This window comes from Corticium candelabrum, chromosome 8 (genome assembly GCF_963422355.1).
Source record: "Corticium candelabrum chromosome 8, ooCorCand1.1, whole genome shotgun sequence".
NCBI classification, from domain to species: Eukaryota; Metazoa; Porifera; class Homoscleromorpha; order Homosclerophorida; family Plakinidae; genus Corticium; species Corticium candelabrum.
In genome coordinates, this window is record NC_085092.1 from 6,499,109 (window position 1) to 6,526,436 (window position 27,328).

General features: G+C 42.3%; 2 protein-coding genes across 2 annotated transcripts; both read right to left on the reverse strand.

The window, feature by feature from the left end:
• Positions 1-3,281: 3,281 nt before the first annotated feature.
• Positions 3,282-8,723, reverse strand: LOC134183256 (myotubularin-related protein 8-like). The gene is given in 14 exon segments (XM_062650749.1): positions 3,282-3,566; positions 3,729-3,855; positions 4,040-4,180; positions 4,241-4,381; positions 5,076-5,233; positions 5,549-5,658; positions 5,716-5,848; positions 7,150-7,217; positions 7,220-7,283; positions 7,391-7,438; positions 7,441-7,637; positions 7,841-8,003; positions 8,478-8,594; positions 8,657-8,723. Coding segments are annotated over 11 exon segments (1,131 nt in total). The 5' UTR covers positions 8,681-8,723; the 3' UTR covers positions 3,282-3,566; positions 3,729-3,855; positions 4,040-4,180; positions 4,241-4,332.
• Positions 8,724-8,906: 183 nt separating this feature from the next.
• LOC134182969 (uncharacterized) lies at positions 8,907-24,374 on the reverse strand. Its single transcript, XM_062650412.1, has 9 exons — positions 24,312-24,374; positions 23,497-23,595; positions 21,877-21,975; positions 20,132-20,245; positions 17,955-18,065; positions 17,815-17,890; positions 9,772-12,021; positions 9,667-9,714; positions 8,907-9,516 (listed from the first exon to the last, which is right to left on the reverse strand). Exons 1-9 carry the CDS (start codon positions 24,372-24,374, stop codon positions 9,140-9,142), a joined length of 3,237 nt encoding a protein of 1,078 aa, XP_062506396.1. The 3' UTR covers positions 8,907-9,139.
• Between the last annotated feature and the right edge of the window lie 2,954 nt (positions 24,375-27,328).

Genomic DNA, 27,328 nt, shown 5'->3' on the forward strand with positions numbered 1-27,328 from the left:
CTGTTTTCTGTAAGTGCTGCAGGTTGTGATGACCTGGAATAATGTCCAGCCACCGTGCAATACCTGCGTGCACTGTGCCCAAAGCTCCCAAGACCACCGGAATCACCAGTGTTCGACAATGCCACATGCGGCTTATCTCCACTCGCAAGTCGCTGTACTTCGCCAACTTCTCAGCATGTTTCTTGCCAATGTTGCCATCAGCAGGACAGCTGATATCAATAAGAAGACAAGTGTTTGTTTTCCTATTTCTGAGACAGATGTCTGGACGATTGGCTTTGATCTTCCTGGCAGTGGGGATGGTGGTATCCCACATCATAGTAATGTCATCCGTCTCCACAAGCCTATCAGGATGATGCCGGTACCATCTGCTCTCCACTGGAACCCCAAAATGGCGACAAACATCCCAGTGAATGATGGAGGCCACCTGATTGTGTCGATCAGTGTAGTCCATCGGTGCCAAAGCACTACAGCCTGCCACAATGTGGTCGACTGTCTCCAGGCCTACACTGCACATGCGGCAAGTAGGACTGACATCACGATGTAGCATCTTGCGCTCATAGTACCGAGTCCGAAGAGCTTGGTCTTGAGCAGCAACAACCTGTCCCTCAGTTGCAGCAAGAAGATTCGCTGCCTTTAGCCATCCGTAGGTCTCTTTCATGTCCACAGGCGGTTGCTCAGTGAGACGGCGATACTGCCCGTGCATAGGCTTCCCGCTCCAGGACCGCACACGAAGAGAACTGCAACACGTACGGTAATGTCTCGCATCTGTTTCAGGCGCTCGCTTGAGGCCACCTTCAACCGAGATGGATGCATTCCTGTGTAAGTTCTGCGACTTGTCGTCCGAAGCAAGACTCCTCTGCAGCTGTGCAGTAAAGCGACAAGCCATGCGCTTGATCGAGTGTGAAGATTTTCCGGAGTCACACTCCCGTATCATCTGTATGAAAGGATCAGAACTGTCAACAAGGTAACAGTTCAGCCTCACAATACAAGATTGATATGTCGACTCAATCTGTTGTAACCCCATACCCCATCACTGCAAGAAGCGTACAGTCGGTCAACGTTTGCAGCAGGATGATGGACACCGTGCATAGAGAGGAGCTTTCTGGTCCGTCGATCGAGCTGCTGCAGGTCCGTGCACCCCCAATGAATGACGCCAAAACCGTAAGTGAGAACCGGTAGTGCAAACCCATTGATGGCTAGAATCTTGTTCCGACCATACAACTCAGTCCGGAGAACCACCTTCACTCTGCGCAAGTAATCACGAAGGAGTCTCTTCCGCATCATGCTGTGCTGAATACCGTTACTCTTATCTACACCTAAGTACTTGTAGACTTGACCCGGTTCCAGAAAGTTGATGGTGTCCGTTTTTCCTGCCGTCACTCCAGAGTTGTGTCCAGATAGCCTGCCGTTGACAAAGTGTGCAACAGCACATTTGTCCAGACCAAACTTCATCTGGATGTCATCAGAGAAGGTACGAACCGTGTGCACCAACCCATCCAACTGATCAGATTTTCTGCCATACAGCTTCAGATCATCCATGTAAAGTAGATGACTGATGAGCTGACGTTTGGCAGTATGACCATGCCCAGTGGTCATCCGGTAACCGTAACCGGTTCTGTTCAGCTCCTTACTCAGAGGATTGAGAGCCATACAGAAGAGAAGTGGAGAAAGTGAGTCACCTTGGAAAATACCTCTCCTGATCTGCATAAGCCTTGTCTTGATCGTACTGTTCCCGCAAGAAAGCACCATCGATGTCCTCCAACTCTTCATCACACATGACAGGAACCTGCACAAGGCTGGACTACTGTTATGCATCTGAAGGCATTGGAGCAACCGACTGTGTGGCACGCTGTCATAGGCTTTCTGGTAGTCCACCCAAGCCATGCTCAAGCTCTTGTGCCTGGTCTTACAGTCTTCCGTTAGCAGCTTGTTAATCAACAGCTAATCCTTTGCACCAAAAGATCCCTGTCGACAACCCTTCTGCTTCGAAGCCATGAGGTTTCTCTGAACCAAATGCCCTGCAATCCTCTGCCTGATGACTGAAGTGAGGGTCTTAAAGAAGACAGACAGACACGTGATAGGCCGGTAATTTTTGGCCTGGTCAGTCTTGTCATTCTTAGGAATCAGAGTGGTTGGTTGTTCCTTGAGACAACCAGTCGGGTACAGAGTCTGGATTCTGAACCAGCAGGTTGTAGTTACGACTTAGATCAGTGTGAAGACAAGTGATACGCTTGACCCAGAAACTATAAACCTTGTCTGGACCAGGAGACTTCCAGTTCCCCATCCTTTGAGACACGCTCATTGTCTGAGATAGGTAGCCACTTCTGCTCATCTCTCCGGTGCGTCTCCCCGTCGGTTTGACGTCTCCCCATCGGTTTGACGTCTCAGACAAAAGGCAGACTCATAGTGATACACCTCAGTTTCCAGGATACCACCCCAATACTGCTTGATCTCAGACTCGGATGGCAGGGATGTGACCTGGATAGTCTGCTTACCCAACTCTCTGTAAAACCGTCCAGCATCTCGTTGAAACAAACCACTCTGGCGAAGTCTCTTACGATTCTTCTCCAGCCTCCTGGTCCGCTCGACCTTGGACTTAAGTTCCAAGCATCTGCTTGCATAGCGTCAGTGCGACCGCTTTTCATTTTCGCCTGTTTTTCTTGCAGAGCAGCGTCCATTCCGTGACACCACTGGCAATCTAATTACTCCAAAGAGGCCAACTGTATGCGATTACCACTGTAACATCGAATGCATCAAAGCTGTGGAACCACAGTTTGTTCCTTCCAGTATTCATATCCCTGCAGACATTCTACTTCAGCTCTGTACTACTCATGTACAGCATTTGATGAACACCTTTCAGATAACTGTTTAATGGTCAGGCTTAGATATAGATATACGAGAACACATTTCAGATAACTGTTTAGTGGTCAGGCTTAGATAGTACACCTGTGAAACCTAAAGTTTATGTTGAGTTGAGTTGAGTTGTGGGTTGTGGTTATCTTGTCTATCTTGTCTCTACGTTCAGCGCATGCGCGAATTATACAAGTCCAGAATGGTGCCAGAATCTAGTCCAGTCCAGTCCAGTCCAGTCCAGTCCAGAGTCCAGTTTTTACAAGTACCCATTGTTTATGAGGGTTGGTAAAACTGTATGACGTTATTGCTGCTATGTAAAACTTGTTTCTATTGTTTTTTTGGCAATTCCTACATTTCTCTTTATTTTTAAAAAATATTTTAATTCTAGTATTAATTAATTTTGTATCCATAATGCACACGAGTCACTATTTGTTGTGAAAGCATCAATGTGTGTCATTCTTATGTTACACAAATGTGTCACACTCATGACAACTACTTCCAGTAACAGAGACTGCTGCTCTAGAGAAAGCCACTTAGCCTCTCTATTTAGTGATCCCACCCATAGAAACTGTTGTCAACAATACAGTCTAGGCTATCTTTCTTTTCTCCATACGACCCATGCTCTTGTCTTCTCCTCCTTTCATATCGGAAATGGATGAATCGTCTGCTTCATGATCAACATAGCCAAGACGCTTTTTCAGTGCCTTAATTTTCTAAGTAATAACAACACATGAGTCACATTTGGTTACTGGAATATAAATTCTGTTACTCATGTCTTGCAATACACTTCTGTTTCTGTTTGTCTGTCTGCTTGTCTGTTGATTATTAGTCTATTTATACCATGATTCTGTCTGTGTTGTATGTATTACATTAACCTGTTCTAGGACTGATTTCTCTTTCCGCCAATTCTCTGTTTCCCGTACGATGCTTGCAAGACAAGATTCTGTTGATTACCGAGGAAGCACAGCGTGATCATGACGACTGTACATTCCTCTCCAAAACCTAATGAGACATCTCGACATACACACACACACACACACACACACACACACACACACACACACACACACACACACACACACATGCACACACACACACACACACAAAACACACACACACACACACACACACACACACACACACACACACACACACACACATCTGCACTCAACACATCTGCACTCACCGTATTCTCTGTGGGCTAATGTTTGGATTAAGCATCATTTCAGTGTATTTCGTCATTGATCGATACATGAGATTCAAATACTCACTCTCATGCTCATGCTCCCATACATATCCCCAGAATGAATACGTTCGGCTACTCAATCTAAACAAAACTGTCATGATGCAAGGCTCTACTTACTCCACACAAATTCACTTTACTTACTCTAGCTCTTTTCGTTCTCGTTCACAGTTGCCAAGAAATGTTCCAAACTGACATGAACGGCATGTTTGTGGAGATCAATAAAGAGTTTCTCATTAAACTGGAAAGTACATGGAAACTGGCACTGGAGCTGCCACACGACTTCTAGAAATTGGAGAAAAACAGGAAAAATCTCTTTGCTGTCACTATCTAAATGGCCACATTTAAACAAACGAATGACAATCAGAGACAAACTAAAAGTGGTCTTACCGTGTGTGTGTGTGTGTGTGTGTGTGTGTGTGTGTGTGTGCGCGCGCGCACGCGCGTGTCGTGTGCATGTGCATGTGTGTGGTGTCTGTACACCTCAGATGGTTAGAGAGTTGCACTTGGAGAATGGAAACGTACAGGATGCTGAGGTCGTAGGTTTGCGGGCGAGTACAGGCATAATTTCCTTAGGCAGGAAATTCACACACAATTGCCTCTCTCGACTCAGGAGTATAAATGAGTACCTGGTCTTTGACCGGGAGAAGACTTGACCGCTGGCTTGGCAGAACATCACGCAGTATATACGGGTACGCGTGGACTTGAGGTCCAGTCCTGCGGCTGTGCCAAAGTCAGTGCCCTTCGATGCTCTGGCCACGCATCAAGGGGTTCGTAAGCGCGGCCTACAACTCTGAGTAATGCTGGGGTCCCTACCCAGAAATAGACAGGGGGTGCTAACTTCAAAACTTTCCGAAGGGCATACCCATCCATGCGTGTGTGTGTGTGTGTGTGTGTGTGTGTGTGTGTGTGTGTGTGTGTGTGTGTGTGTGTGTGTGTGTGTGTGTGTGTGTGTGTGTGTGTGTGTGTAGTTGTTCACCTTTCAGTAAACTTGTGTCCAAATGCCAGCCACTCTTTACAGATTAGAAATTGAAATCCGTGCAAAGTGCGATAGTAAGGATCAATCAACGAGGCAACAGAGCACATCTGAGCCGTTCGATCCCAACCATCACTGCAGTGAACCAACACAGACCGCCCCTGTTCAGCGAGAGCCAAACCACAAACAAAGAAACACACTTGAAAAACTTTGTACACAAACATAAACACACATACACACAAACACAAACAAACACGTGTGCAATAAATACACACAAATATAAAACACACACACACACACACACACACACACACACACACACACACAAACACACACATAGACACACACACACACACACACACACACACACACACACACACACACACACACACACACACACACACACACACACACACACACACACACACACACATGCACACACGCATACCAATCAACCAACCAACCAACCATCCCACCTCTGCTATAAAAATTGATGTCTCCATGACACTCCTAATATGTTTCAACCAACCACTGCCCGCAATACCACTGAGAAACTCTGTCATACTCAAACTAGGATTCGACACAACTATACAAATCACGTCCATCACATTCACTCAACGTCCAGTAAAATAAGAGTCTCTACCTTCTACCAGTTTGTTCAAACTGTCACGCATCACATGAATGTTGGGAATTCCCAAAAAGTGAAACTCCATTTTGCTGTAAAAATTTGTATTCTCATAACCTTTTCCTGCTGCTTTGTTGGCCATTGCATTGATCTGTAAAAATGTCAACTACTTTCTATTGCTTATTCCACAATACAGTAAAGTGCCACGTATACAGACAAACAAATCATGCAAACACATCAAAAAATGTAGCCACAAAGTAAATAATGTACAATCAGAATTACAAAATCAAAGCCACAAGACAGACAAAATCAGTAAAAACTTCTTGTGTAAATAAGAATGATAATGGTGGCAACTTCCCCAGTCTTGCTATAATACAAAACCAGTGGCATAGCCAGAGGGGGTGATTGGGGTGCTCGAGCATACCTTTGCTTTCTGTCTTGGATCACTGGTAAGTAATGTTCTGTCGTCACTGAAAAGTTCAAATTATACTAGAGTTGACACAAAAACAGTCCGTACTCCAAGGCAGGTATGCAGTACTGCAATTTCTGCTTGACTTTTTTCACATGCCAGCAACATTATATGTAAGTTGAAATATATTTAATATATCGTTTATGTTGAGCACCACCTGGTCCGCAATCCTGACTACGCCAATGAAAACAGTAAATGTCAGTAGCTACAATTTAGGTCACACCCCAATCCTATGGTTGGGCTCCCGTGTGCTACTCAAGAAAGCATTGGGCCTGCACTAGCGAACTCCTACAGCCAAACCCGGAACTTGCAAGAGCACTGACTGGAGAGGCAGACCTACAGGGTGATGCAACAGGCACATGTCTAGAACTTGAAAACGGAAGTATAAAACATGGAGGAGACTGCCAAAGTATTTGAGCATGTGCAGACACAGTCATTGTATAAACATTGTATGAACATAGTGATGTACATTTACCTTGGTAATGTGATCATGTTTCAAATTTTGCTGATTCTCTTATCAGTAATTAGTAATTAAGTTAATAGATTTCCTAATGTTTTCTTTCATGACGTCACATTGCCAATACCCTCAACTGTGCTCTGGATCCGCCACTCCACTTCTGATGCCAACTGAAGTGTGGGCACCCAAAGCCCCATCATCTCTCCAGCTGATGGTCAAGTCACAGCCAGTAATCGCTACCGTCCCCAGCCAAACACCGACTACTCATTTATCCTTTTGCTATGGTAACTGTGGATATCTACATGCTATACACTTTGATAGCCACTTGTATAGAGATGAAGACGTAATACTGGTTATCAACAAATCACTAATCTGGATACCCTCCGGTCCCAACCTGTCTGGATAAGTGACACTCTATGGTAATGGAACAACAGATAAACAAATAGCCATGCAGGCAGACAAACAGACAGACAAATAAAACACACAAAGAATGCTGTTTATTGCAACACAAATTTTTGACTCTTACTCGTGGGCGTGTGTCGACTACATACATGTATCCTTTGTTGGGATTCGCTCGCGTAATTGTTTCCAAATACGTTTGTCGTCTGATGATCGTTTGACCATCCCACTTAGTGGCTGACTGCAACGACATAATGCTGCCTACACATAAACAAATTCATAACAAACAGATAACAAAACAAACAAATAAGCAAAAAATAAAAAGTAAATAGACAGACACACCATCCAATGTGAACCATATCCATCACCTGTGTCTCTTGGTGGTAATAAGACAATGCTGGTACTCTCTCTCTCGACTCCTAAACTTAGCACTCCCATTCACGACTTCTTCACTAACCTTGAAGTTCTCATTCAATGGACTGTAATGCCAGTAGTCGTTGGGAATGCCCATTCGACCAAACTCTTTCTTGTGATGGAAGATAGACCAGCCGTTCTCGCGGCTGAATTTCTTCTCTTGTGGTGAGTAGTGAAACGCATATAAATCATTATATGAATCTACAACATCAACAGAATGACTCTTCACATAATTATGTATGCAGTGTATCACTCCTGATACAGTATAAATAAATAAATAAATAAATAATAAATAAATAAAATGTATAAATAAATAAATCTACAAAATTTCCACAAGTAAGTTATGTAGCTATGCCCCTACATACCAACATCTTGTATCTTTGTAGATCATGAGTAACACTCACTTGGTTTAGAGAAGTGCACCAGAGTATCATAGATGTCTTGGCATTCACGATCTTTAGCAAAGATGAATGTGAATGATCTAAATGTTTTGTAGGTTATCTTCAAGGGCGAGCCTTTCGTATTTAATGGTAGCGTTTCCACTTGTAAGATGTGAGTATGCAACAGCTAGAAGACACACACCACATAAACAAAATTCTGGTGTCTACAATATAGTCTTAGATGTGACATACAAATACTGACTGACAAACTAACTGAGAAACAGACACACAGACAGACAGACACATGCACAAGCACACGCGTGCACATGCACACACACAGACACAGACACACAGACACAGACACAGACACACACACACACAAACACACACACACACACACACACACACACACACACACACACACACACACAACCAGAAAAAATAAACAAAACAGGCAAACAGACAGGCAACCGGAAACACACAACAAACAAATAAACACAAAGACAAACAAATAAACACAAAGACAAACAAGCAAACAGACAGACAAATTGACAAACCAGTAAATAGACAAACAAACATACATACAAACAAGAGACATGTATACACGTACAGCTACTGTACCCAGACAGACAGACAGTATCCTATCACTCATTATCCTTACCCATGTTTCTCTTCCTACGGTTTGATTGTGAAAGATAAGATGGGTTGGTGTCACGTAAAGACTGCCTTTGTGTGTTTTCTTCTGTGAGAACTTGCTCTGCAAGTGAACGTCATCAATCTAACAAAACCACGATTTCTACGCTTAGTCAACACAATATTATTAGATGAACGATTTTATACCTTGGGTGTACTAATGTGCTTCATCTGCAGGCGACAACATGCTCTGGAAAATAACCAACTCTAACTTCTAACGCGCGCTAGCATTGCTTGACTTTGGAATCCCAAATATAGCAGCGCAGGCATAGTGCTGTAAATATTTTAATTAATTCATTCACTAATACGCCATTTTTACGTGTGATTACGCAATGTAGGACTCGCTAACATTATCCTGCCTTAAATTGCACGCGTTTTCTGTGTCTGTCTTCCTTTCAATCATTTTCCTTGATTTGATGCAGCAAACAAAATATAAAATATACAATTCCAGTAATACGTATATCATGTTGGACAGAATCTCGATAAATTATTGTTTACAGATATTATTGTTCAATTCCATTGATAGCACATCGCTATACTTTACAGCGCGTTTACAACTAAATATTAAAATTATGACACAGAGATATGTCCCTAAATCAAAGTCACGTGACACATAATTACCTTAATTAATTATTTGTTTGGATAAATGAGTTCTACTACATCATAACCAAATATATCACATGCCTCCTTCCTCAAACCCATCTCCAAAAGCGTTTGAACAATCAAGTCACAAGTAGCTCTTCTGCCCATTGCCTCTCTCCATTCTTCTAACATGGCTTTAGCACGCAAGAATGGATTTCTGTATGTATCAGTGATAACGTCCGTTCTGTTTGTAGGAAACATATCTGCTGACAGAAGAGACCCGAATTCCTCCCAGCTGTGAGATATTTTATGAGCAACTTTTACTAACAGATGAGAACTCAACTCGTCATCAAGATTAGACATTTGTGACTGTTGACAAACTCCAGACGTTAGAGTTGACACACTTGAATCAGCAGATTCACTTTCTGAAAATAGAACAAGAGATGTTTCAATTACACCATTTCAGACATTATATGATTCATAGCTACAGTAGACAATCCTCATATTCACTACATGCTACTACTCAACTGTCAATGTATACAGTAAAACACAAACAGTAAGACAACTAAACTCACTCGTTGTTTGTTCATCTTGTTGTTGTCTATCACTTCCAGTTTCAATATCTATAAGGTAACATCAATTATATACTAACCATCGACATCACAAATAACCACATTTACCTAAACTTTCCCTTGAGTCACTAAACCAGATATCTAAAGTGGGAAATTGATCTCGTGACACACGATCATTCTTCTGGTTTATCAAACTCCGTTGAGATGGATATTTATCAATGCACACCAAACAATCATCTTCTATTGATTGGCTATCTTCAGCTTCACTCGAGGGGAGATAAACACAGACATTAAACTTGAAACCATCCAATCCTCGTTTCTTGGCCTCATTCAGCTGATCAATGAGAAACTGACGAATGATGCTACATTGATGTTTCAGCTCATGACAAGGAAGAACCTGACGAGGAGAATATACTGTAGCAATGATGTAATGCAGTTCATGGTAAACCAGTTCCAGATCAAGCTCAAGATCATCATCCACATGAAAGACAGCATGACCTCTTTTCAGTTTGGGACGAGGATGGGCATATTCAGTGGCACAACGAGACACCAAGCGAAAGTAGATCGGCTCGGGAGTCATGTCAAACCCATCAGGACAAAATATGAGAGAGGGAGGAAATCGAGTGGAGCCGGCCAGCTGTTGCCATGCCAACTTGTTATCGTATCTCTGTTCCAGCAAGCAAGGAACAAAGAATGACTGTCCAACCTTCAGAACAGCCTTCAGCATCTCCGGTGATGTGATTGTAGGACAGATGACGTCGGATAGATGCAGCAGGTACAAGATGGACTCAAACTGACTTTCCTTGACACCTTTCTGCAGCAGCAGATAGTGAGCCAATGACCATGACATCATTCCTTCTTCTTTCAATTTCTTCAGATCTTTCCAAAGATCTGGTGGCACGTTACTCTTATGCAGGACGGTAGCAAAGACAGTGAGAACATTGACCAGCCACTGCCGATCAGTGAAGACCTTCTTCTTTAACTCATTCACATCAGAATAAAATGCAATTGTGCTCAAACTTGATAAATACTGCAGTGCCGATCGACATTCTCTTCGTGTCATAATGTCACAGAATTTTCGAGCCAACTCACACACTTCTTCCATGTCCAGTATTTTGCCTTCGTTGGCATCCAGTTGAGACACTCTGCTCAACAATTTATCGAGAACTGCCCACGGCAATGGAATAGCATCTCGTTGACTCCACAGTGACCGCACCATTGCTACAAATATCTCCTTCACCTTCGTTAGCACCGGATCCGGACTGCCAGTGCCTGATCGTGTGTTGTCAACACGAAAAGTCAGTTTGTTTGGCTTTTTCTCTGCCAACACCATGTGACCACCAAAGTCGTTCTTCTGTACAATGTCTTGCAATATTTCTTCTTGTTCCTCTAAGAATTTTGGATCCATGTCCTTTGTTTTGTCTTGTCTTGTCGACATGGCGAATGTAACTGGTGCTTGATCAATAAAGCCCTGACCAAGAAAAGGACCACAACCCACTACTGGATGTGCCATCTTGATGGCATTCACGTAATAAGCCAACAGCTCACGTCTCGTTGTAGGGCCAAAACGTGGCACAACTAACTGCTCGCTTCCTTGTTCTGGTCGGAACAAACATTGAGCTATGGGATCTGCAAGACTCTTTGTTCCATCCATCACTATCATGTAAGCGGTTGCACTGTGCTGACTGTTGTCTGCCATTAATGCCGCGTGTGTCATCAGAAACTGCTCTTGACCGCCGCGATCACACACTGTGATCAACATCATCTTTTCACTTTTTTCTAATGCAGCTTTGTCACGACGCAGCTCCTCTGCTAACTTTGCTTGCTCCTCGGTTAATTCTGTAGAAAACAACAAATCACGTAGCGGCTTCCTCAACTCTGTCGTGTTGCCTTCTTTACTAGTTGCTTGTCTGGCTGTTGGTAAAGCTACAGTGTCGGTACTACTTGCTGGCTGCTGTTCTGCTTCTTGGATGATCTGTCCAGTAGCTTCCTCTCCATTGTCATCTTGTGTCACTTGCTTTGTTTCCTCTCTTGCCTCAATTTGTTGCTGGCTTTCAACAGATGCAAGAAAGCCTCTGACAAGAACTTGATCAATGATTTCTTCTTTGTCTTTTGGTTTCAGTTCCTTCCAGTTTGTGTTTGGACCGCCGCCCGTTCTCATCACTTTCACGTTTGCTCCTACCGTACTTCCTCTCTTCTCTATAAATGGCTGATCTAGAAAAGCATCTCCCAATGTCGTCTTGCCTGCATCTTCTTCACCAAGCATGTCAATGTTCCCTCGCATTATTGCCAACTTCCCCTTTTTCACGGCAACTTCAAAATCAGCCTTAACAATTGGACCGAGACGATCAATAGCACCTGCACAGACAGAATGATGAAGACACTGACCTACAATAATGACTGCATAACTGCTACAACGTCACCAAACAACAAACACAAAATGTATGTCAATTAGAGACAAACTTGTACGACATCACTGAATTCAATGTACATAAATCTTTGCTACAATGAGATTGTAAAATAACATTACTAAAGTATACAGAAAAATCTAAGCCGTGAAAACAGCTTGCATATAGTGACTTTGTTCCAGTCATCTGGCAGCTTCATAACACTGTTTGCATGGTGAATCACCTGCCGGACTCTTGTAGTCATGCGTAAAAATTCTTCAAACAAGTCATAGTCGGGGGACCTTCAATCTGGGAATAGGTTGTGTGAGGTATGAGCATGCATGTGCTCACGACGTCTTGTCATTTAAATAGTGCTGCGTGCAGCTTTCTGCATAAAGAACATGCTGTAATGTTCTTTGTTGCCCAAAGTAACTAATCAAAGTATGTGGCACACAAGAACACCTTCCAGATCCTATGCGACGATTCCCAGGGTCATCACATTCCTCTTGTGTGACAGACACTGAGTATATGTGTACACTTACTGTAGTTGTAAAGTTAGAGTATATGGGTTACAGTAAAGGGCGTGGGAAAGACGATGTGCATGTCTGGTGTACGAGTCTGATCCACGTGTAGAATAAATTCGGTTGTATCGTTTTCATCCATCTATATACAGCGTCCAAGACTTGTTACATGGTGTCAGGACAATGGAGAAAATGCGACCGCCTCCCGCCATGCAGTTTGGATGAAGCAATTTAGCGGAGCTCTGGAAGAAATGGGAATAGCAGTTTCGAGTGTACATTGACGCAGCGGAGCTAGAAAAAGAAAGCAGTCAAGATGCAGGTAGCAATTCTTTTGCATGCAGCAGGGCCAGAAGCACTCAAAGAGTACAACACATTTGATTTCGCTATTCTTCCGGACCACGACCCACCCACGGCCACGCTACAGGAAGTATTGAAGAAATTTCGAGAATACTGTCAGCCAAGAAAAACACGGTTTATGAGAGATACCGCTTCTGGTCAAGAGACCAACAGGAGGGAGAAAATCATACACCAATGGGTCATGCAGTTGCGAAATAGGGCACAAACATGCGCGTTTAGGGATCAGCACGACCATAATTTAAGAGACAAGATCGTCTTTAGTATAAGGGTTCAATGGACAAAAGAACGACTTTTGAGAGAAGCATCTTTGACACCACAGATAGCCCTTGACACGTGAAGGGCCGCGGATGCCAGCCAGCAACAGCTTCAACACATGACTAAACCAGAGACACCTCAATTAGCAGTCCACGTTTTAGACACTAGTCCGTTTCAATGTCCCCAAGCACCTACAATAAAGTGCAAGACGGAGAGTGGCAGGTGCTGCTACTGAGGCGAGAGTCACCCGCCCAGACGATGCCCAGCTTACGGTAGTACCTGCTCACACTGTCATAAGCTCATTCACTTTGCTCGCCTTCGTCAACAGCGACAGCGACAAGTGATCAAGGCTTTCAAGGATCGAGAAGATTGTTCTCAGGACTCAGTAGAGGACAACAATCACCGAGAGAGATTATTATACCTCGCTCCCATATACATTGGGAAACTAGATGACGACGACTAGACAGAGGAACTCACTATTGCTCCGGTTCATACAAGTTTCAAGCTAGACACAGGTGCCAGTGCAAATGTTCTCCCTTATGCAACACTCAAGACAATCACACATCGTAACAACGCAGTCATTAAACATCCTCTGACTCCAACGAAACATGTGCTTACTGGCATAGGAGGGGAAAAGGTGCGACCGAGAGCGATCATTCGTCTTCCGGTCAAGGTGACTCACAAGGCCACAAAATTCCATGCTGCAGTTTTACATGACGTCTGGCCATACTGGGCCATTGGGCTTGCGAAGAACTCGGTCTCATCAGACGACTGGACACTTTGTCTTCATCGGTAGAAAAAGAGCCATCGAAAGAGCGCTTGATCGCTGATTATCAACATGTTTCTCTGCAATCGGTGCCTACAAACGCCCATACCATATTCGACTCAAGCCGCACTCCATTCCAGTAATTCAGCCTGCCACAACTATTCCATACGCTAAACAGCAACAGTTGTAACAAAAGCTAGACCAGCTCAAGACACAGAGTATCATTGCCCAGTCATCACTGAGAAGAGGCAAGGCAGAATGAGGATTTACCTAGACCCGCGTCCACTAATACAGCTATTCGTAGAAAACATTATAAAATTCTTACTCCACAGGACATGCAGGCTAAGCTCGCAGGAAAACTGACAGTCACGGTCGTCAACATCAAAGACACCTTTTGGCATGTGCGGCTTACGGAGGAATCTTCGTACTTATGCACTTTTCACACTCCGTGGGGGCACAAGTTATTTTACGCATGCCCTTTGGCCTCTCTTCGGCAAGTGAAGTACTGCAACAGCGCAACTACGATGCTTTTAACGATATCCCAAATGTCCACATTATAGCAGACAATCTGATAATCGCCAAAGCAGACAGCGAAGAGCATGACAAGACCCTGCAACAAGTACTGCAACGCGTTAGAGAACAGAACATACGCTTTAGTACTCACAAGATTCAGTACAAAGTCGACAAGTAAATACATGGGGCACATAATAGCTAGCGATGGTCTTCACCTGGTGACAGACAAAGTTGAGGCTATAGTTCAAATGCCCAAGCCCACTGATTGAGCCGGAGTACAGCAACTTCTCGAAACGATAAAGTACCTGAGCTCATTCTTGCCAAACGAGTCGGACATCACTCTCCCACTGTGACAACAAATTAGAGAGGACGCGCTACGGGCATGGACATACGAGCATGACCAAGCACTTCACAAAATAAAATAACCGCTTTCAACTGTGCCAGTTCTACCATTTTACAATGTGATGAAACTCGTTCAGATCCAAGCAGATGCATCATCCACGGGTCTTGGCGCCTGTCTCCTCCAAGAAGGGCAACCTGTAGCGTACACATCGCGCACTCCTACGAGGACTAAAACAGCATATGCACAGATTGCAAAAGGAGATGCTGGCCATCTACTACACGTGCTGCAAATTTCATGCTTTCATATACGGAAAAGCTACCGACATCACAAGCCCTTAGACATAATCATGCGCCGCACATTGAACGCAACGCCACCTAGGCTGCAGAGAATGCTCCTGCAGCTGCAGTGATATGAGCTACATGTGCATTACGTGCTGGGGCGAGCATAGTCCATAGTGGACACATTGTCTCGGGCCCACTTAACTAACTTTGACGATGCCGACAAGGAGCTCCAAAGGGATCTTCAAGTAATTATTCACCAGTTGGTAGAGGCATCCCATGTCACCAACTAAATGCCAAGAGCTGACGGACGCCAAAAAATTGTCAGCACAGAATGGCCAATGCGCATCCGAAGTCTACCGAAAGCATTGAAACCCTACTGGAGTTTTTGAAAAGAAATACATGCCAGCAAGGGGCTTCTGTTAAGAGGAACTAGGCTGATTGTTCCAAAAAGTGCTACACCAAAACATCTTGGAGGTAATCTAAAAAAAGCGGCCTACAAAAGTAGGACCCCGCACCTGGCCCTTCTCAACCTGCGGAGTTCGCCGATTGCTGGCACCAGATACTCGCCAGCGGAACTTCTATTTGGCAGGCAACTGCGAACAAAGCTTCCCACGCAGTTACAGGTTCTGAGACCAGATGCTAGACAGCAGGCTTCGCACCAGCTCAAGGCGTACGAGACCTATTTCACTGCAGCCCTTCCAAGTGACGAGTGATTTGTCAGAATTCGATAAAACCGACACCAAAACATCCAATGCCACCTCCTCACAACTCAAACGTACATCTTCTTTCATAAAACCCTCACACTTTCAACCTAATCGTCGTCTCTTGACTCACTAACATGTCCAGTACGAGGCTCATCTTTGACCGACTGTCTCTCGGTGCCCCAGGAAATCTGGATCACAATATTCACACATGACCATACCAAATTTCCTAGGAGATTGAGCAAGGCTTCCAGGAAATCTGCCTTGGGGTTAGGGATAGAGTTAGTGGCTGTGCTTGCTCTCTGAGACCGTGCAGCAGTGTCGCCAGCCTTCCATGATTGGGTGCAAACTGCCAGTTGTTACCAATTTACTTAATTTTGACCGAGTAAATGGAAAAGTGATAGAACTCCTTCAAATCGAAAAACAACAGAAGCAGTAACTGAACATGGATGGGATATATGCATGAATAGACTGCCTACAATTAATCACCAAATTTCACGTACGTCCCGAGAAATAAATGAGCAAACAGAATTTAAGGCAACGAAAAAGTTACCATGCCCTAAAGTTTGAAGGGTTCATGGCTCCACAATGCCCCAAGTAACAACACTGCTGGACCGTGCCAGATTTCCTGGAAATTTGGAACTGTTGCGTTTCATTTCCTGCCGTGTCCTATCTTCTGTGACAACAAAGTCAGTAAACTTTGACATCTAATTACGTGATTACTAATCTAATATATAAAGCTCAAATTGTCTGTCTGTGTGTGTGTGTGCATGTTCGCGTTTGGCGGTCACGTCTTTTGTCCGTTCGCAACCGAAATCGGCACGCACACTCGGCACGCACAGGGGAAGGTTTGCGTAAAAAAATTAAAAAAATTATGCACCGGGTCCCCTCTCGAGGGGTCGACCCCCGCCTAAAATTTCTCGACGACACAAACGCTACACATTCCGGTTCATTCGAACACACGCCCGCACCGGTCCCGTGTAGACCCTATGCATCGCCGTCCTTCGCAAAGCTTCGAGCGATCGAATATCTCTTGCCGACGAAACTTACTCTTCTATCGCTTGCGTTTCTCTCCAAATTCTGATTGCATTTGCACCGAATCCAACCTACACGTTTTCTGCAGCAAGCGCTACACGGGGAGTGTGTCGATTTCGATCGAAACAAGCGCGAAGAGCAAGATTCGAATTCATTCAGCATATCCGGGACCTCGCAGCAAAGATGCACGTGACGTGTCCACAGACCTATCTTTACACTACAGTATCTTGCCCGTACGAAGGACGGGCCATAGATCCTAGTAATATATAAAGCTCAAATTGTCTGTCTGTCTGTCTCTGTGTGTGTGTGTGTTCGCGTTTGGAGGCCACGTCTTCTGTCCGTTTGCAACCGAAATCGGCACGCACACTCGGCACGCACAGATGAAGGTTTGCGTAAAAAAATTAAAAAAATTATGCACCGGGTCCCTTTCGAGGGATCGACCCCCGCGTAAAATTTCTCGATGACGCAAACGCTACACATTCCGGTTCATTCGAACACACGCCCGCACCAGTCCTGTGTAGACCCTATGAATCGTCGTCCTTCGCAAAGCTTCGAGCGATCGAATATCTCTTGCCGACGAAACTTACTCTTCTAGCGCTTGCGTTTCTCTCCAAATTCTGATTGCATTTGCACCGAATCCAACCTACACGTTTTCTGCAGCAAGCGCTACACGGGGAGTGTGTCGATTTCTATCGAAACAAGGGCGAAGAGCAAGATTCGAATTCATTCAGAATATCCAGGACCTGACAACAAAGATGCACGTGACGTGTCCACAGACCTAACTTTACACTACAGTATCTTGCCCGTACGAAGGACGGGCCAGGTATACTAGTAAACAATATGACATAAAAATTTCAGCTGACATGCAATGAAGAACTCTAGTGTATAAATGTGTAAGTAGCAGTGCTTTCGTTGATAATACAAACAGTTTATCAACAAGTGTCTCAAACTTTGAAACGATCATCATAAATAATGTTTATTGTCTCACTTACTTGGATGATCGTTGTCAGCAACTGCAGCTGTACTATCTGTGATGTTTGATGCTGAATTTCCAGCTGCAACAGAACTCTAACATCACACACAACCACTAATCAATACACAGAACCTACACTGTGTGACAATCAGCTCATACATTCTCATTCAATTCTTTCAAGTAAGAAATAATTCGAGAACGATTTTCTTTGGCTGAAACAGAGTCTCTTGGCAACCGTTCTTCTGCAGCTTGTAATGGTGTTTGCCCTTTCTGTCCAATAATATACAGTATTATTAGTTCAATGAAACATAACAATATCACACAGAACAAAGTACATATAATCAATAAATAGTTAACCAGCTTATTATCCAGCACATACACAATGCACAACCAGCATAGCAAGTGTGTGATAAAAGTGAATGTTAGAAAAACATTATGAATAAGCTGGATATTCATGTGTTCCTGTATTACATTCAAGCAGAGACGATGGAAACACTCTAGTGAATTAGATGTCTTTCTCAATGGCAATAGATTACCAAACAAGGAGGAATAACACATTTGGGCGTTGTCATGAATGGTTGCTGTATGGTACAGAGCACATTGGAGACTAGGAAAAAAAATTATGCTGCTGTGAATAGTGTCATTAGCCGACTTGATGGAAGTTGTCCAAAAGATAGTGTATGGATGACAATCATGGAAAGGCAACTATTTCCAGTTCTTGCATATGGAAGTCATTTGTGGAATTTTGAATGAAGTATAGTAGAGACGTCAATCAACACAGCGTATCGAAAAGGTATTCGTTGTGGGCTTGGTATGAGACAGAGACTCTATAGTGGAAAGAATTCCAGAATTTGTTGAGGCATCTCTTAAGATGAAAATACTACAGACTAAATTTCTTAAACGGGCCATACATTCAAGAAATGAACTTGTGAGAGGACTGGCTTTGCTAATAGTTAGACATAGTTATCCTGGACACGCATTGGATATGGTAGATGGTAATGTTTTTACATGTAGGTTTAGTGATTTTGTGTGTTAGCTTTGTCATTTGTCTACATGTGTGTGTGTGTGTGTGTGTGTGTGTGTGTGTGTGTGTGTGTGTGTGTGTGTGTGTGTGTGTGTGTGTGTGTGTGTGTGTGTGTGTGTGTGTGTGTGTGTTTTATGTTGCCCCTATGAGGGAACTACACCAGATTTGGTGTGATAAAAATAAATTATTATTATTATTATAAGACAAATGTCATGCAGTTGACCAAATTCTCTTTGCCTGTTGTGCCACACAGTTGTAAAGCAACTCATTCTATTACTGCTCACATTAATTGAGCAAACTGATGTTCACTGCTGTTTCAGTCATCATTCACAAACAACACATAGCCACGTCATATGCTGTCATGTGACTGACCAATGACAATTATTCATAATCATGACTTCAAACAAAATCATTATCAATGTATAATTTCACTAAATACAGTCCCACCACCAACTAACAACTCCATCACTTCACCATCATAATTTACAATACCACTCTACCACATAAAAACAATGTCCCTCAATGTCCTTATCTAATCATGTTTTTATAACTAACTAATTAACACCAGTGATAACAATGAGTGTATGCGCTGCATTCCAATTGTCCATCCGTCCCTTGGTCCGTCAATCAGTCCACAGAGATATTACTGTAACCCTACAGCATGCACGTCTCGAGTTAATGACTGTTCACATCTGTCATCTTCTATCATGCTAACCCTACATGCTTACACCTACTCCAAGCAAGTTCATTGTTAAACCGAGGTGCGTATGCACTAAGGTTACAGTAACACAGGGCAGGCTCGACGACCAGCCAGACGTGAGCGGGTTGATAGACAAATTCAATGTGAGCGGTACAGACGAAGTCCACTGTTACGGAATGACCATGTGCACATGCACCTGTCAGTCTACTCTCTGTTCTTTCATAACACTATGTGTACTCTACTGTGTTTCTCCTAGATTTGGATGCAAGTGACGCCATTTGGCACAAGACTGCTTGTTCTTTCCCAGCCAGCTAGCTCGACATGTCTTGCCATGTGCATGGTGTCTAATGATGTCCACGTGACCTTGTATCTCATCACTTACCATATATGCATCATTGCAACCTAAGCTAGCAGATGAGGGTTTAGCACTTTAGTGCTTATTCGTTATTTATCTGTTTGTTCTTCTTGGAACATTTCAGAATATCTTTAATTGTTAGGCAGAATTCACAATCACTGCTGTCACCATTTATAGATTAAGCTTCAACAAATGTGAGCTACATACTCCACATTAGCAAGATATACTGTAAACAAACACAACAAATGCACACTTACATTGTTCACTGCTGACACATCAGCTCCTAATGATATCAACAACTTGACAATTGACAGATGAGAATCATAACAGTAATAATCTGAGCAGCAAAGATGTAAAGGTGTTGATCCATCCTAAAACAAGCAGATGAAATGAGATACAAAAAACAGTAAACAACAAGAGATTATAGTAAGTAAGCTGCTCACAACACACGTGCATGTCAAATTCTGTCACATTGCCATTGCAACTTTGTCATCACTTAATCTTTCTTGACAACAAGACACACAAATTAAAGTGTTTGCTCATGCATCTAATAATTATTAGTGTTTGAGGGTGGTTTCAGTTAGGGTTACTGATGATACTGACATGTACATTAAAGTACACAGACATTCCTTGAAGAAAGTCTACTTGAATCAGCATGCACAACACGTTCATTACATGAGGACACTAGTAGGTTATAGCCCGTTCACACAAGCACTTGTACCTGGGCCAATAAGGGGTCAGCATGGGTCGACCCACCCCGATATGCCGTGTGAATGTGAGCCGAGCCGCACTAGAATGGCCAATCTCAAACAGCCGTGTCAGCATGGTTTGGCTTGCATTCACTGTTTGAACAGTAACCAAGCCAAACTGTACTCTCGAGTACTCAGACTTTTACTAATTAATTTAAAAGACTCATACTTCAGCAATACAACCAAATTATATTCTCCACGTATTTCAGCATTAGTCTCTACTCAGTCCTTCTCCTCGCTCGCTCCAAGTGTTTTGGCATGTGCTTTTTGTTCTTCTTGCCAGGAGAACTGGTAACATATTATGTCATGTGACCATTTATTTCATTAGTTTAATTAGAAACCCATCCTGTAAATTGTTGCCACCTGCACTGATAATATGGTGTCGAGTAATTAGTCTCACAAGAGTACTATGCTAAACTTTGCCAGCCAACACAAAAACACAAAGCTTTACGCTCTTTCTAAGGACTGTTCAAAAATTAGAGTTACAAAGTAGATCGTTTTTGTTGCGGCGAGCAAAAACGTCGCTTTATGAACATTATAGTTTCACTATCTAGTGGTAGCAAATGCACCTTGTATGCGCTCCTGTCGTCTATTAGCTACCATTCACTTCGTACTGAGCAGCTACAGACATCTCTGTCAATTCTGGCTGGAAAAGACATTATTGTCAGATGTCCACAGCAGAGCTGTCAGACAAAACTAATGAGCTTGCACCTTGCTTGACAACAACAATTGCTAATAACCATCTAATTGTCAAAGTAATTGCTACCCAGTTCATTCTAATACAATCCTACGCGTGCCTTTGTAACAACATTTTTTCGTCTTGTGTTACAGTTTTGACCAATCAACACAACAAAAAACTTAATATGTTCCTGGCAAGTGAAACAAAAAAGCACGTGCCAAAACACGTAGAGCACACGCGAGGAGGAGAACTGGGTACAAGTCTATTTCAGCATTTGATTGTTGTAATGCCATCGAGAAAAATGCAGGCAGATTGTAGCCGATCCACGATCTAGGAAAGGTAGTGCAACCATTTCAAATGCATATGTGACTGTCTGTAACTTAGCAAGAGACACATCCACTAATCTATTGAGGCTTGGAAAGAACTTGTGTAAAAAGGCTGTTAGATGACTGACAGTAAAATTGAGAGTGATGACTGCATGATAGAATTCTAGGTAAAGGGTTGTAACACTCATTCACATCATTTCTCAATTGACAAATTAAATGCAATTACTATTGCATACAAATACACTCACATTGTCCTTGACATCTTTCTGACATCCACACGACAATAATTTCTCCACAATAGACAAATGACCATTCACACAAGCACAATGCAGAGATGTCCATCCATCCTACCATTGATAAGAGACATCACATGTTATTATCAGTGAGTACATTATGAATACATGCATCTACAAGTATGAACACCAACTGACTATAAAAATAGCACATCAACCTCACATCCAACTTACCTCTGTCCTTCATTAAATTTAACCAAACACGATTCCTCACAATGTAACCTCAATACTCTAATCCTTTAACTGTTAGACAAGCAAACACTCCAATTGGTAGTCACATACAACATTTTCTAAAATTTAACAAACCAAAGCAAAATGTGTATTTAATATTAATATAAAGCAAATCTAATAACATCAAGTCATGAACCTATATCATCCCCTCATCCACGACAATGGGTAATATAAGTTATCAGCCCTAGGGCTATTAGATGCATCTAATAACAATAATTAGTGTTTGAGGGTGGTTTCAGTTACAGGGTCACTGGAATACTGACATGTACATTAAAGTACATTTACATATTTCTTGAAGTAAGTCTACTTGAATCAGCATGCACAACAGGTTCATCACATCAAGACACTACTTACTGTATTACCCGTATTTTGCTGCATGCCCGTATAAGTGAGATTTACCAAAACTCAGATGAGGCAGTTCTGGTAACTAAACCAGCATGCCAGTATAGGATGGGTAAGTGATCGCGCAATGGGTACTGGCGAAGATGAGGCAATAGATAGTAACATCCACGCACGTAGTCCGTGATGGCAGAACCAGATAGCACTTTTGAGATGCAGAGGAGAGACACGATTACCATGGAAGAGCATCAAACAAGCAATGGAGGTCACGGTAGTCTAGCACGTGAAAGAATATCATATACAGTGTAGCATTGACACAAAACTGCGTGTACTTTGAAGCAGTCGTGTGACCCCGCATTTGCTGCATGACTGTAAACCCCGCAGTATACACGTACCCTGGTCAAAATTGGCATATACCGGCATGCAGCAAAATCAGGAGCAATATAGTAGTACTATAGTATTTATAGCCCATTCATACGACCACTTGTAACCGAGCCAATATGGTCAGCATCGGTTGGCTCGCTTTTGAAAGGTTGTGTGAACGTGAGCCGAGCCGTGCTGGAATGGCCCACCTAAGACAGCAGTGTCGCAAATGGTTTGGCTCAGCTCACATTCACCACGTGAACAGTTACCAAGCCAAATTGTAGTCTCACATAGCCAGACTTCTCCCCTTCGTCATACTCTTAGCAATACAACCAATATTCTTGACATATTTACAAGAAAGAATGCAAGTAGATTGTAGCCAATCCATGATCAAGGAAAGGTAGCGCAAGCATTTCAAACACACATGTGATCATCCGTAGCTTAGCAAGTGACACACCCACTAAGTGAGCTGCATGGCTCGACTCAGCTCGGCTTGAAAGGAACTCATGTAGAAAGGCTATTAGACAACTGAGAGCAAAATTTAGAGTGATGAATGCATGATAGAATTTTAGGTAAGAGTTGTAACATCATTCCTCAATTGATAAAATAAACACAAATATTATTGCATACAAATACACTCACATTATCCCTTGCTTCTTTGTCCCATCCGGACGACAATAATTTCTCCACAATAGACAAATGACCATTCACACAAGCATAATGCAGAGCTGTCACTCCACCCTACCATTGATAAGAGACATCACATGTTATTATCAGTGAGTACATTATGAATACATGCATCTACAAGTTCGAACACCAGCTGACTATAAAATTAGCACATCGACCTCACATCCAACTCACCTCTGTCCTTAACCAAACACAATTCCACAATGTAACCTCAATACTCTAATCCTTTAACTGTTACACAAGCAAACACTCAAATTGGTAGCCACATCACAACATTTTCTATGTGTAATTTAATATTCTTCTAAAGTATATCTAGTAAAGTCACGTCATCACTAAACTAGTTTTTGTCAAACTTGCTTTCAATACAGTAAGCACATTTGCCATAGAACTTCATCCTACCTTCCTGTTCAGCATCAACAAACCAACAAACAACCACAAGTGCACATGCAATGCAAATACCGTTACAGTAGACTACTACAATAGTAGTTATGTAAGCTACACAAACACATACAAAATTTCCCAAATTAATGTTTGTACTCAGAGTCGTTTGTACTAATCTATTGGAGTCACACTCCTACATATTTTATGTATCCTACATAATACGACACTCTTCAGTGCCCCTAATTCATACAATGTTCCTACATAAACTTGCTAGTACAACATTTCTTGCAAATCACAAATAGCACATCTACTAAACTGTGTTGCTGAGAAAAAGTTTTGTGTTGATTTATAAGTGGATGCTAGAACTATAATATGTGTAGATCTCATACCATAAACGACATAGTCGTCGTCGTCGTTGTCTTCCCTGTCACCATCACAACCACTACTACCATAATCATCATGTCATTTTCATTGAGTTAACTGCAGTCTTGTGCACTTACAACAAGCTGTTTACAAACAATAGGTGTGGTTTACATTAGTGTGTGTATGTGGCATAGTACACAGCCAGCCGATGTGTTTTATCCAAAGTGTGGCAGCTCTGCATTCAGCTACTTAAGGCCTGTCCACACTGGCAACTGGATCGCGATCCGATCGCGATCCGATCGCGATCCAACCGCAACGCTGTCCACACTTGCAACTCGATCGCGATCGGATCGCGATCCGTCCGATCCACATCGCGAGGTGGATTCGATCGCGATCCGATCGCGATCGGTTGAATCCAATTAGAAATAGTAGGCGTTACCTTCACGTACGCTACGCGTCTAGTCGGAACATCTAGCACTCCTCACCCGTCTTTGTTCTCGCTCACCTTACGTCGCTGTATCAACGCTTTCTACAAGCAAAGAAACCACACATACACATCGGTCATCAGTCACGTGATAGCGAAATGAGGCGGAGTTAGCGTTTTCAAAGTGCAGTGTGGACGCTCGCTATCCCGATCGGATCGCGATCCATTCTGGTCTAGTGTGGACAGGCCTTTAATTACACATCACAGTCTAACACTCGTATCTGTCGTACAAGTCTCTTACATCATCCATCCCTATTAACCGCATACAAACAACTATTATTACATTCTTGCGTCTACTGCTGCACAACAACTCCACCATCATGGTTTGTTGATATAAACAGTGAAACTACATCTTGCCAATAACATTCTATCAAATACAACAAACCTCGTGTAGTTGTACTGTAATATAATTTAATGTATTATCCACAACACATAAACAAGGAATAAGTAAAACAACACACTCAACAGTTACTGCTTCATGCATTTTCCTAATCCCCTTCAAACATGCGTCTTCATTTAGTGCTGAACCCCAAAGAGGCGTGGTCAAAGTTGGTGATGTAGGTGATGTTATATGCTGACCCTATCCCTAATTGGATCTCACCAAGACACTAAATTTGAACAATACACTGTAGAGTCGAGTTCCCACGGTAGGCATCAGAGATTTGTGTTCTTGTTTTTCATTCACATGCACGCACTCCTACTGTTTTGTCTGCCATCACTGTACTATGATTATCTATCTATCTCACACAGGCATCCGCAAAGGAGGTGTTTGCAAGTGTGAAGTTGAAGGGCCAGTAGCACATCTATAGCTTTGCTACATTAATCTTTTATTTACATTTATTACATTATCTAAGCCCTTCCTACAAAGAACCCCCAAGGAGTCATAACTTGATATCTATCACTCTATTTTAACGTGTTGTCCAGTTCACTACACTTGTAAATAAGGACCTCTCCACCTCAAAGTTGTAAAGACAATATTATACCATGACTTTTACTGTACAAGTTAATTTAGTACAATAAGTGTCTCTACCAAATACTCAATTGGTATGCAAAATATTTGAAATTTCCAGTAGTAATATTGTGAAGCTCAACACACATTAGTAGTCACAAGTCATTCACATTCATTCTTCGTTTTCTCCCTCACTCATCCACTAACACTCGTCTCTCTTCTATTCTCTCCACTTAATTCTTACTGTTACAACACTTTCACAAATATTCTCTCTTGTTGCTTCATTGTTTTGTTGTAACCTACATGCATTGGCCTTATTGTTCTTTCTAATCAAACTCGCACACTTCACTCAATTACATTAACTAATAAAAGCTGTTGAAGCACTACAGTGCAAACCATCTGTGTGCCATAGCTTCACAGAGTAAATGTAATTAGTCAGAGGCAAATAGAAAAGTGTAAGAAAGCGACTGAAATCCAATCATGTATTTGTCTGGATCAGATCAGGTGTTACGCCTGTTGCCTAGCAGTTGGTTGATCATACCAAACCATGTTACTATACCTAGTGTATTACACCAAGGTAATAAACCAAGTGACAATTACTCCAACCTTAAAAATACTACACAAATTTCAACACCACAACACAGTCTACCTTCTTCAATGAACAAAGTGTTGCTACTGTAACACTCATTTACATCATTCATCAATTTACAAAATTAAAACACAAATACTGTTACAAGCAAACACACTCACTTTATTCCTTGCTTCTTTTTTACATCCGGATGACAATAATTTCTCCACAATAGACAAATGACCTTTCACACAAGCAAAATGCAGAGCTGTCCGTCCATACTACCATTGATAAGAGACATCACATGTTATTATCAGTGAGTAGATTATGAATACATGCATCTACAAGTATCAACACCAACTGACTATTAAAATAGCACATCAACCTCACATACAACTCACCTCTGTCCTTCATTCAATTTAACCAAACACAATTCCTCACAATACAATGTAACCTCATTACACTAAACATTTGACATCACAACATGCAAACAATCACACCAGCAGCCATGTGACTAGATAGTCTAAATGTCCACAATCACAAATCTGTCAATTAAGTGTGGTGGGCAACACTAGTGGGCAGGTGGGCAAACAGATTGCCATGCAAACTACATCATCAATCATATCAACCTTACTAAACAACAAATCTCATCTTTTCATTTAAAAATAACTCACTAACAACCCACTCTCACAATATTTTCTAATTTCAACAAAATATCAAAACTATCTATTCATTCTAACTGTGACTGTTAGCACCTTTCTCTAGCATATACATTCAACTGTTCAATCAGACAGGCACAAATACAATGAGCATCCATTAATATTTCTATTCATTTTAACCACAGGAAAGAGATGCCATTACCATTACTAACTAAACTCATTTAAACACAACAAACTGCATTAAAATTTGCACTCTTACCGATTCCTCATGATAGTTTATGTTTGCTTGATGTTGTAGCAGCAAGTCTACCATCTCAATCCATGAATTAACACATGCTACTTGCAACGCTGATGGAATACAAATCACACCACCATAGAATCCC

Excerpts from the sequence above, each read along its gene's own strand:
- LOC134182969 (XM_062650412.1), bottom strand. The coding sequence starts at position 24,374 with ATGGTAGTAGTGGTTGTGATGGTGACAGGGAAGACAACGACGACGACG. Across the intron at positions 18,066-20,131 it reads ATGTGTCAGCAGTGAACAAT|AAAGGGCAAACACCATTACA; the intron begins GTAAGTGTGCAT and ends ATTATTGGACAG. Across the intron at positions 12,022-17,814 it reads TGCTGACAACGATCATCCAA|GTGCTATTGATCGTCTCGGT; the intron begins GTAAGTGAGACA and ends CTGTCTGTGCAG.